Source organism: Chiloscyllium plagiosum, unplaced genomic scaffold (genome assembly GCF_037043375.1).
Source record: "Chiloscyllium plagiosum isolate Xiang-an unplaced genomic scaffold, Cpla_swu_hap1 HiC_scaffold_9, whole genome shotgun sequence".
In the NCBI taxonomy this organism is placed as follows: domain Eukaryota; kingdom Metazoa; phylum Chordata; class Chondrichthyes; order Orectolobiformes; family Hemiscylliidae; genus Chiloscyllium; species Chiloscyllium plagiosum.
This window is the reverse complement of record NW_028270147.1, coordinates 27,968,272-27,980,790: the sequence shown is the minus strand read 5'-3', so window position 1 is coordinate 27,980,790 and position 12,519 is coordinate 27,968,272. Positions and strand designations below refer to the sequence as shown.

Below are 12,519 nucleotides of genomic sequence, written 5' to 3'. Positions count from 1 at the left end.
AAAGACTTCTGTGTGCTTGATCAGCATGTCTCGTGGTATAGCCATCATGGAATTCTGGATGACATTGGTGGGGGTTGAGTAAGGCCCACTACATGGGCAGAATAAAAGGTGAAGGTCTGAGGATAATCTGGCCAACTTTAAGCCTGAGAAATTAGACGAGGCTGAACAAGTGGGAGGGGGAAGGTATCTGATGTGCGTGTGATGCGAGGTTTGTGTAGAGCATGGGAAGACTGTCATTTTTGACTCTCGATGTGTCTGGGTTGGAGGATTGTGGGGGGGGGGAATAGGGAACAATCAATTCAGTGAGGAAAATGACTGGTCTGAAACACTTGGGAATTATGTCATGACAGGCAAGATAGTATGATTCCCTCCAGCTAGTTAGGTATCAGGACAGATTGGCACCAAAAGGTCTCTGAGTTGGGCAGTCCTGCATGGGTGATAATTAATTATCACCTTAATTAAAAATCAAAAGGGAAATTTAATTACAAGGTGGAAATAACAAGATGGTGTCAAAAAGTCTGAAAGAAAATATGTTACATGAAGCAAGTGGTAGAGTCACAAACATTGCGTGTATCTGCAAAACTATTATTAAAAATGACTTTTATATCACTTTTGAGAAGTTTAAAAAGGGATAAATTATGAATAACTCAACGCACAAAATAGGAAAAATGAAAGGTCACTTCTAGCATCTTTCTGAGTGATCCCTTTTATCGTTTAAGTTCTCAAGAATAATTGGTATTCTGCATCAAGCCACAATTCCTTTTATTTAAGAGCATTTTATTGCACACAAAGTGAAACATTTTATTGCACTTTTAAATGCAATCTCATTTATATCACCTGTCTTTGTCAAAGCTTTATTGGACAGATATTATGATAGATGAAGTTCTAGAATATTTTAAACCTTTGAAGAAATAATGACAATGTCACAGAATTTATTTCTGAAAAAATAATGTTTCCGAAGGCACGAGTACCAGATTTGGAGAGACTGTGGCACAAGCACTAAGGAACTATGCTGATGGGATTGTCTCCACCTGAACCATGCTGGGGCCAGTGATTTTGCCAACTGCATAACTATGGAAGTGGAGAGGTTTTTAAACTAAATGATCAAGGGTAAGGGATCAAATTTTGAGAAAATGTGATAAATCAAAGAGTAGATTCAAGGACAAAGTAAAAGGTATTATGCAGTAAATGATAAGCAGACTGTGCAGGAAAGGAATCTAAGATTTACTAAACAGATAACACCACAATTCACAAAAAGAGTGAAAGGATGAAACTGAATAATCTGTATGTGAACACATGCAGCCTTTGAAACAGAGCAGATAAATTGTGAGATAAATAGAAATTGATAAATGCAACCTGGTAGCCATTACAGAGATGTGGCAGTAGAATAACATGGATTCGGACCTCAATCTTAAATGGTAGAGGACATTTAGAATTGATAAGAAACTAGCAAAAGGTGCAGGTGTGGTTCTCTTAGTTAATGATGGTATTAGCTCAGTAGAGTTCCATTGTGATGAACTAAGATCGGGAAGCCAAGATGGGGAAACAGTTTTAGTACAAATAAGGAATGAAAAAGGCAAGAAGTCATTTGTGGGAGTGTTGTACAGCCCCCCCCCCCTAGCAGTAACCATACAGTGGAGTGAATAAGTGAGGAAGAAATAATGAGATTTTGTCAGAAAGGTATAGAAATAATCATGGGACATTTTAATACCTATATAGACTGAAAATATCAGATGAACAAAGGTAGCCTCAATGAGACATCATAGCATGTTTTCAGGATAGTTTCTTAGAACAACATGTTCGGGAGTTGAGACCTGGTATTATGCAGCAAGATAGGATTAATTAACCATCTCATAGAGACTAAGCAGAAGTGGGTACTGCAAATGCTGGAGATTAGAGTGGTGAATGATGAATTCCTGATGATATATTGATTGCAATATAGGTTTGCTCAATATATCATTTTAGTTGCATGACACTGTGATCTTTTGCTATACATTCTGTGTATTATGATCCTGCCCCACTCTTGTTACTTGATGAAGGAGCAGTTCTCTGAAAGCTGAACTTCTAAATAAACCTGTTGGCCTATAATCTGGTGTTGTGTGATTTTTAATTTTGTCCACCTCGTCCAATGCCAGATCTTTGCTTTTTTAGTTATCCTCTGCAGGTCCTTAAAAGCTTCCCAATCTTCTGAGTTCCCACTAATCTTCACACATTCTATGCATTTTCTTTTGATTTTATGCTGTCCCTGACTTGCTATGTCAGCCATGGTTGCCTCATCCTCTCCTTAGTTTGTTTCTTCTTCCTTGAGATTAATTTCTGCTGTGCTTCCTGTATTATCCCTGGAAACACCTGCCATTGCTGCTCCACTGTCTTCCGTGCTAGATTCCCCTTCAAAATAACTCTGGCCAGCTTCTCTCTCATGTCTTCACTCAATTGTAATCCTGTTACATCTGATGCTATCTTCTCCCTATCAAACTGCAGGATGAATTTTATCACATTACAGTCATTTCCAATGAGGGGTTCCTTTATCTTAAGCTTCCTAATCAGGTTTGCCTCATTCCACATCACCAAATCCAAAAAAGCATCTCGTAGACGTTCAATGAATTCCTTTTCTTGAGATCCACTACCAATCTAATTTTCCCAGTCCATCTGCATACTGAAGTCCCTACAATTATTGTAAAAGTGCCTTTCTGACATGCCTTTTCTATCTCCTGATTTATTTTCTTCCCCACATCTTTGTTACAAGTGGTGTACAAGAGCTTTGTACACCACTCCCATCCATGACTCTAGTTATGCTATTAGCCAGGGCTCTAGCCCAGCATTGTTCTGATACCAGAATTCAAAAATTTTTCATCAGTATCTGAATCGTAGACCCTTGTTTAAAAAAATGCATGGAAATCAGTATATTTTAACAATTATAGATATTTTAACAAGATTTCCTGCAGAGTGCCTCTGGGGAAATTACAGCAAAACTGGGAATGGAAAATCTAGTTCAATTTTTTACAAGGTATGGATTACCCAAACAAATACAATCAGATATAACATAGAACTTAGAACAATACAGTGCAGAACAGGCCCTTCGGCCCTCGATGTTGCGCCGACCTGTGAACTATTCTCAGCTCATGCCCCTAAGTTATCCCAAAATCATCCATGTGCTTATCTAAGGATTGTTTAAATCTCCCTAATGTGGCTGAGTTGACTACATTAGCAGGTAGGGCATTCCACGCCCTTACCACTCTCTGCGTAAAGAACCTACCTCTGACATCTGTCTTAAATCTATTACCCCTCAATTTGTAGTTATGCCCCCTCGTACACGCTGATGTCATCATCCTAGGAAAAAGACTTTCACTGTCTACCCTATCTAATCCTCTGATCATCTTGTATGTCTCTATCAAATCCCCCCTTAGCCTTCTTCTTGCAAATGAGAACAGGTTCAAGTCTCTCAGCCTTTCCTCACAAGACCTTCCCTCCAGATCAGGCAACATCCTGGTAATGCACAGATTAATGTTGCAAATATTCAAAATAGCCAACAGATTGAGAATAAAACAATTTACAGTCTCAGTTTATCAATTCCAATTTCAAGGACCATTCGAAAGATGGCATTGTACTATAAAAACCATGCCTATAGTTTATTGTCAAGGATGTCCTAATGAGTGCACTGGATTCAGTCCCTTCAAACTAATAAATGCATATGAAGTGAGAAGATCCTTTAAGCTAATTGAAGAGAAAGTTATCAACCAAAACTGAGAGATTGCACTTCCAGCCTTTGTGTCAAGTTTCTAAAGTTCTCAACAAATAATAAAAATTAGAGCAGACTGGACAACAGCTCGGAATTATCTTGTTACAAGCACAGAAAACATTGGAGAAACTCAGCAGACCAGGCAGGACCTGTAGAGTTGGAAACAGAATAAACAATGTGAGTCCAGTGTGACTCTTCTTCAGAATTCTGGACATTTAACAAGATTTCCTGCAGCAATTCGAGAGAAGTCATACTTGATTTGAAACTTTAATTCTGTCTTTCACAGATGCTGAGTTTCTGCGCACTTTCTTTCTTTGTTTCAGATTTCCAGTATCTTAAGTTGATTAATCCTGTTACCAACACCCAATGTCTTTGGGGAACCTTTAAAAGCAAGATTCACGGGAACTTATCGAATCAAAATGAAAGTCAGTGATGTCAGTAATGTAATGAGTACTCCATACAGGGAAAAGAATTAAGAGGGTGTGTCATGTTAATACATTACAGTGATACAGCAGGAAAGATAGTCAGAACATAAATGTATTTGCCATGATGAAAGAAATATGGAGTGAAATAAAAATATCACAATGATTGAAATATGAATCCAAAATTGAAAATTCAAAAGTGAACTCTCCAATCAGATTCAGAGGTGCTTACAATATTATTTGGAACATTATGCTCTCTCGATATGAAAACTATCAAAACTGTATCAAAGCAATTACAAATTCATAAATCAATTTGTTAATTAGATCGGGAAAAACATCTTTGGCTATACATTATGATACCTCACCCGTATAACAACATCCTTGCAACATCAAGACATTTAGTGAGGAAAGATGTTAGTTCTGTAGAAGGACCACTGGACCCAAACTCATAACTCTGATTTCTCTCCACTGATGCTGCAAGACCCACTGAGATTTTCCAGCAATTTCTGTATTTGTTTTTGATCAAGTTCATGATGGACTAGACAAACCGAGATAATTGTGGAAGTATTCATTAACTGAGTTTTTCCAACCAAGCAAAAATTGATGGCAGAAACAGATTCAGTTCAGAAGAAAACAAATCCATGTCAGCAGATGGGCTGTAGCATTGAAAGTAGTTAAAGTAACTTGAAAAAGCTCTTTTCTTAGAGTTCAGTGAAAGAAGTTAATGATTTTTCCTGTACCTGAGATGGGAGACCATAAGACCATAAGACCATAAGACATAGGAGTGGAAGTAAGGCCATTCGGCCCATCAAGTCCACTCCGCCATTCAATCATGGCTGATGCGCATTTCAGCTCCACTTACCAGCGTTCTCCCCGTAGCCCTTAATTCCTCGAGACAACAAGAATCTATCAATCTCGGCCTTGAAGACATTTAGCGTCCCGGCTTCCACTGCACTCTGTGGCAATGAATTCCACAGGCCCACCACTCTCTGGCTGAAGAAATGCCTCCGCATTTCTGTTCTGAAATGACCCCCTCTAATTCTAAGGCTGTGTCCACGGGTCCTAGTCTCCTCGTTTAACTGAAACAATTTCCTAGCATCCACCTTTTCCAAGCCATGTATTATTTTGTACGTCTCTATTAAGTCTCCCCTTAATCTTCTAAACTCCAACGAATACAATCCCAGTATCCTCAGCTGTTCCTCATATGTTAGACCTGTCATTCCAGGGATCATCCGTGTGAATCTCCGCTGGACACGTTCCAGTGCCAGTATGTCCTTCCTGAGGTGTGGGGACCAAAACTGGACACAGTACTCCAAATGGGGCCTAACCAGAGCTTTATAAAGTCTTAGTAGTACATCTCTGCTTTTATATTCCAACCCTCTTGAGATAAGAGACAACATTGCATTTGCTTTCTTAATCACGGACTCAACCTGCATGTTTACCTTTAGAGAATCCTGGACTAGCACTCCCAGATCCCTTTGTGCTTTGGCTTTATTAATTTTCTCACCATTTAGAAAGTAGTCTATGCTTTTATTCTTTTTGCCAAAGTGCAAGACCTCGCACTTGCTCACGTTAAATTCCATCAGCCATTTCCTGGACCACTCTCCCAACCTGTCAAGATCCTTCTGCAGCCTCCCCACTTCCTCAGTACTACCTGCCTGTCCACCTAACTTCGTATCATCGGCAAACTTCGCTAGAATGCCCCCGGTTCCCTCATCCAAATCGTTAATATATAATGCGAACAGCTGTGGCCCCAGCACCGAACCCTGCGGGACACCGCTCGTCACCGGCTGCCATTCTGAAAAAGAACCTTTTATCCCAACTCTCTGCCTTCTGTTAGACAGCCAATCCTCAATCCATCCCAGCAGCTCACCTCGAACACCATGGGCCCTCACCTTGCTCAGCAGCCTCCCGTGTAGCACCTTATCAAAGGCCTTTTGAAAGTCTAGATAGACCACATCCACTGGGTTTCCCTGGTCTAACCTACTTGTTACCTCTTCAAAAAATTCCAACAGGTTTGTCAGGCATGACCTCCCTTTACTAAATCCATGTTGACTTGTTCTAATCAGACTCTGCTCTGCACATTAGGTGAATGTGCAGAAAGAAAAGGCTTGCAACATGTCAGTTCAGTACGAAGTTAAACAGTGAAGATAGTAATGATAATTAACTGGTGTTGAGCATCTATAAAGGATAATGCTGGAAAAAAAGGGTTGGACTTTCTTTGCTGTTTATAAAAGCTTTGCAAGGGCAGCACGGCAGCACAGTGGCTAGCACTGCTACATCACTACACCAGGGATCCAAGTTCAACTCCAGCATGGGGTGGCTGTGTGCAGTTTGCACATTCTCGCTGTGTCTGCATGGGTTTCCACCAGGTACTCTAGTTTCCTCTCATAGTCCAAAGGTTAGGTAGTTTGGCCTTGCCAAATTGTCCCATACTATCCAGAGATGTGCAGGCTAGGTAAATGTGGTGTAATGCAGAGGGGTGATGGTCTGGAAAGGATGCACTTTAGAGGATTGGCAGAGACTCGATGGGCCAAATGGCCTCTATCTGCGCTACAGGGATTTTACAATTCTAAAGTGTTAAACATATCGTTTATGTAACTTGATGGGGTTTTTTTCTATTTGTTTGTGCAATAAATTGAAGTTCTTTTGTTAAAAGTACATTGGAAGCTTCTTCGAAATATGTTCACTGACTGATGAGGGTGATAGCCAAATTGCAAAATTAAAACTTACAGTCTGTCAAGCTAGGTGTCACTTGAAACATGACTTGTCCATATGACCTTCAGTAACACTTCTGAGACAGAATTATGTTCAGCCTCCCTATTTCTGTTAAGGCCACTGCACAATATTTCTCACAGCCAGGTGGTCCATTGAGGCAATTATAAAGTACTGAGATCAATTATTAATTTGTGGCTTTAGGTCTGGAGAATCATAAATGAAATTCCTAAGTTTTCTTTCCTTGACAAATGTTATACTTTGAAACATGACATTCGGGAGTGTAACAGACATCAGACGTGCACTAGATTCAAGGCACATATAAACCTATTCATGGAGATGTACTTTAAAGCACATTTCCACCATAAAGAACTTCAAACATAGGAGCAAAATTTGGTCATTTGGCCCATTGAGTCTGTTCCACCATTCAATCTTGACTGAAATGTTTCTCAACTTTATTCTCCTGCCTTCTCTTTGTAACCCTTTACTTCTCAAGACCTGATCTGTCTCTATCTTAAATACACTCAATGGCTTGACCTCCACAACCTTCTGTGGCAATGAGTTCCACAGATTAACCATCCTCTGGCTGAAAAAATGCCCTCTTCTTCTCAGTTCTAAGGGGTAATCCATTCACACTGAGGCTGTGTCCTCTGGTCCTACTCTCTCTTACTTGAGTCCTTGTCTCTCCGAATGAAAACATCTTCTCCATGCCCACTCTATGTAGGCCTCTCAGTATTATCTAAGTTTCAATTAGATATCCACCTCATCCTTATGAACTCCATCAAATACAGACCCAGGGTCCTCAACCACTCCACACAAGACAAGGTCGTCATCCCTGAAATAATTCTGTAAACCTCCCCTGGAATCCTTCCAATGCCAGCACATCCTTCCTCAGATATGTGGCCCAAAACCACTCAAAATATTCCAAATGTAGTGTGACCAGAGCCTTATACAGCCTCAGCAATGCATCTCTGCTCTTGTATTCCCATTCTCTTGAAATGATCGCCAACATTGCATTTACCTTCCTAATCACCAACTGAACCAGCATGTTAACTTTAAGAGAATCCTGAACTAGAACTCCCAAGTTCCTTTGTGCTTCAGATTTCTGAAGTCTTTCCCAGTTTAGAAGATAATCTATGCCACTATTCTACCTTCAAAACTGCATAACCTCACACTTTCCCACATTGCATTTCATCTGTTGTTTCTGTGCCCACTCTCAAAGCCTGTCCAAGTACTTCTGCAGCCTCCCTGCTTCCTCAACACTACCTGTGCCTCCATTTATGTTTCTGTCATCTGCAAATACTAATAATATATTTTGTGCGTATAGTAAATACTCTGTTATTGCTCTGAAACCATAATGATTAATACAAGTTTCAGATCTCCAGCATCCTCAGTTCATTGTTTTATTTTAATGAATAATAAATTACATTTGGTTATTAGATAGATGGTGATATTTATAGCCTAAGCAATAATTTGAAATTAGTTATACCAGGGTCTCATCAAAATTAATGCAGCCTCGAGATTGAGTGAGTGAAGTGGACAGAATAGCTTAAAGGCTGGTGAACTGCATTCATGTACTACTGAATAATTACAGTGTGGTTTGCAATGTGAAAATGTTGTTCAGAAACATTTTGAAGTTTGCGTTGATTTTCAAAGTTTCAGGACTTCAATGTTCATGTACAGATGAACTCCGTGCATAAGTGAGTCTTAAAAGCAACACCTCAGAATACTTAGTGAGATAATCTAATTGCCTTGATCTCTGAAAGTGCTTCTGCAAAATGCTGGAAATCAGTGACTAAAAACCAACTTATTATTGGGGTGGGAGGGTAGTGTGGGGATCATAAACAAAAAAAAACCTTCACCATTCTGGGAACTTTCTGAAACATCAACATTCGACACAACTTTTTAAACAGGATAAAGCACTCGTGAACGTGCTAATTGAATACATCAACATGCATGTTCTTATCTTGTGTATTGTTTAGTGTATTTTTGTCTTTTCTCCACTGAAAGTATTCTGGAGCTCATTTCTGGCCAAGAGTGGAGCCATAACCCACTCACAATACTTATGACATTGGATAAACACACACTTTTAACTTTGATTGTGGTTCAATCAGATTGCATCTTTTTACTTTTCTGAAAGTAATAATAAGCCAAGATAAGGCCTCACTTTTCACTGACGCTATTTATCCATTTTTGTGCAGTAAGAATACTAAACATGTCGAGTTTGGAAGAAAGAACAGAGAACAGTACAGCACAGGAACAGGCCCTTCAGCTGACCAAAGCTACACTGACACATGATGCCTTTCTAAACTAAAAAAAAATTTGCATCCACGCAGTCTGTATACCTCTATATCCTGACATATATATATCCTAAAAGGTGCCTCTTAAACATTGCTATTTTATCTGCCTCACGACTTCTCTGGCAGCACATTCCAGGCACTTATCACCCTCTGGATAAAAACTTACCTCTCAAATCTCTTTTAAACTTACCCCTTTTACTTATGTCCCCTAATACTTGATATTCCTACACCAGGATTATCTATTCTATCTATGCCTCTCATAATTTTGCAAACTTCTAGTAGGTCTCCCTTCATCTGCTAATGTTCAAGTGAAAACAAGCCAAGTTTGTTCAATCTCTCCTCATGGGCAATATCCTCCAAACCAGACGACATCCTGGTAAACCACTTCTGTATCCTCTCCACGTCCTTCTGGCATTGTGGCGACCAGAACTGTGCACAATATTCTCAATGTGGCCTAACTAAAGGTCTGTGCAGCTGCAACATGACTTGCCCCTTTTTCTACTCTATGCCCTGACCAACGAAAGCAAGCATGCTGTATAGCTTCATGAGTATCTTATCCACTTGCATTGCCACTTTCAGGGAATTATAGACCTGTATGCCTAGACCCCTCTGTATGTTGATGCTGCTACAAAGGGGTTCTGCCATTTACAATATTTACCATTTGTTAATGCTTTCGCCATAAATTCCACCACTTTATAATATAGGTCTTTCCACAACAACTTGCACGTATATACCATCGTTAAAAATGATTTTGTTTTTATTTGGATGTGATTCTTTTGGGTGAGCCAAGGATCAGTTGGTAGTACTTTTGACTCTGAAAATTCATGTTCCCCTCTCAAGATATGAGCACGAAGAACTTAGCTGACATCTCCTTTAAACTTACTCCTTTTACCTACGTCCCCTAGTACCTGACATTTTCACACCAGGAAGAAGACTCTGACCATCCATTCTATTGATGCCTCATAATTTTGTTAACTTCAATCCAGTCGCCCATCATCCTTTGATGTTCAAGTAAAAACAAACCAAATTTGTTCAATCTTCCCTCATAGCTAATACCCTCCAAACGAGACAACAACCTGGTAAAGTGTTTCTGTGCCCTCTCCAAAGCCTTCACATCCTTCCCAAAGAATGACAACCACTTCACTGCAGGAGTGAAGAGTGCTGCATTGCTGGAGATGCTGTTTTCAGTTCATATGCTAAACTGAGACCTTGTCTGGTTTATAAGGTGGGCACCAAAGATCACTTGACAATATTTTGAAGATGAATAGGTGAACTATCCTCCATGTCCTGACCAACATTTTCCACTCTATCAGCATCATAAAAGATACTTGATCATCAATTTGTGAGAGCTTGCTGTGCACGGATACACTCCGGTGCATCCTAAGTTACATTCGTGCCTATATTTCCAAAGTACTTAATTGGCTGTGACTTCACCGTTTTCTGAAGTCACAACAGATGCTACTGAATATACTATATCTTAAAAATTATATTTTTAATAATCTGACTCACCCTAATTAAAGAAAAATTGCTTAGACTCTTCTTTATGAGCTTCTTCTGATTACAAATTCAAATAAGCTATTCCTAAATGTATCAAGTTAAAAATCACACAACACCAGGTTATAGTCCAACAGGTTTAATTGGAAGCACTAGCTTTCGGAGCGCCGCTCCTTCATCAGGTGTTGTGGAAGGAGCAGTGCTCCGAAAGGTAGTGCTTCCAACTAAACCTGTTGGACTATAACCTGGTGTTGTGTGATTTTTAACGTTGTACACCCCAGTCCAATACGGGCATCTCCAAATCATAAATGTATCAAAGCTTCTTCATTCATTTTCTCAGTAATAATTTCAGTCAGGTTCAATTGCTACGAAGGGACATCTGCTCCCCGAGTTGCCAGCAAGTTAGTGATCAGAATAGTCCAAGAACTGGCACACACATTGGCTTTGCTCCTTTGAGTTGGTGTGAACAAGGGACGAATATCCATCCCCCAGTTGGAGGGGCAACATGTTCATTTGTCAATCACATCAGATTGCCCATATCCCAGTCAGGCTCCAGGAGCAAGGCCCTTTTATTCGACAGGGGGAGCACTGCTCTGTAAAAGGCAAAAACAAAGACCCTCAAAACTTAAAATGGTAACACTTGACTGTAGTGGAGCAAGAAAACACCCTGTTCATCCTTCTTTTGCCGCCCGATGAAATACTTATGAATGAGATCTGCCTTACATCTTGCTCCTCCAGCTTTCTGCGCTGTAATCTCTAGCGTTGGCTAGAAGGGGAAGCCAAGTCCTTCGGAGTGTTTGGAGACTGGGGGCTCTGTCCAGAAGCTGCAGAAACTGTTTCACCTCCAAACCGACAGAGCTCTATTCAGGACACCCCCCATCGAGGGAAACCTGGGAGGGTGTTTATTGCAGATGAAATAGTGTGTTGGAGAAACCTTTTCGAAACACAAAATGCAACTTTCATCAAAACAAACGAACAAAAAAAGTGATTCTGGAAGTCTTACCTGTTAGATGAAAAGCGAACGTCAAACAGTACAGCCGGCAAACACACATGTTTATCTTCCGTTATAAAAAATACAGCGAGCAAATCCAGGAGTTGGAAATGAATGTTGTACAATCCAGAAGTTCTCCCACGAACAGAGCGTGCGGTTAGGTCCGGCTGAAACTTTAGCTTCTGCTGTCAAGAATGGCTCTTTGATGCAGTCCCTTTATCAAAGTTAAAAAATCACACGACACCCCAGGTTATATTCCAACAGGTTTAATTGGAAGCACAGTAGCTTTCAGAGCGCCGCTCCTTCATCACAGCCTTTATCTAAGCGGAGCAGATTGTTTGGGAGTAAGACCTATTTCCATTTTCCCCCTGGGAATCTTGCGTTCCCCCTCTTCCCCCTCTCACAGTGGTTTGCTGGACTCAACGCAAAGAGGAAAAGCGTCACTCGTGCCGAGAGAAGCGGTGATTCAAGACAGCAAGGATTGTACCAGACATTAGTGCTACCCTCCACATCATTCCCGTCCGGAACATCACTGAGGAACAGTAATCCCCGGGACTGTTACACTGCCAAGATAACATCTCATCTCTGAGTCATAACTCAGCTAAAATAGGACAGTTACTTTAAATCATTAGCACGGTCCCACCTCGCCTCCTGATCTATTAATAACTCTAAGTGTTTTCTTTTTAAATGAATTAAAGGATGTTGAGCTGATTGAAGGTTTATGCCCTGCATATAAATTTACCTCAGCCTTGTGGCAAGTTATTCAAGTTAGCATTCTCACAGATTCCCAGATCTTTTTGCAAAGTTGAGGTACCCTAAGAGGCAAGAATTATACCACTTTGGCATAAAACTGGTGCT

At 40.3% G+C, this 12,519-nt stretch overlaps 1 protein-coding gene across 1 annotated transcript in view; it reads right to left on the bottom strand.

Moving 5' to 3' along the window:
• tie1 (tyrosine kinase with immunoglobulin-like and EGF-like domains 1) overlaps positions 1–12,151 on the bottom strand; it is an 89,146-nt gene extending 76,995 nt beyond the window's left edge. Inside the window, exon 1 of the mRNA XM_043698905.2 lies at positions 11,674–12,151. Within this exon, the coding sequence (XP_043554840.2) occupies positions 11,674–11,722 (49 nt within the window). The 5' untranslated portion in view covers positions 11,723–12,151. The remainder of the gene's footprint in view (positions 1–11,673) is intronic.
• Between the last annotated feature and the right edge of the window lie 368 nt (positions 12,152–12,519).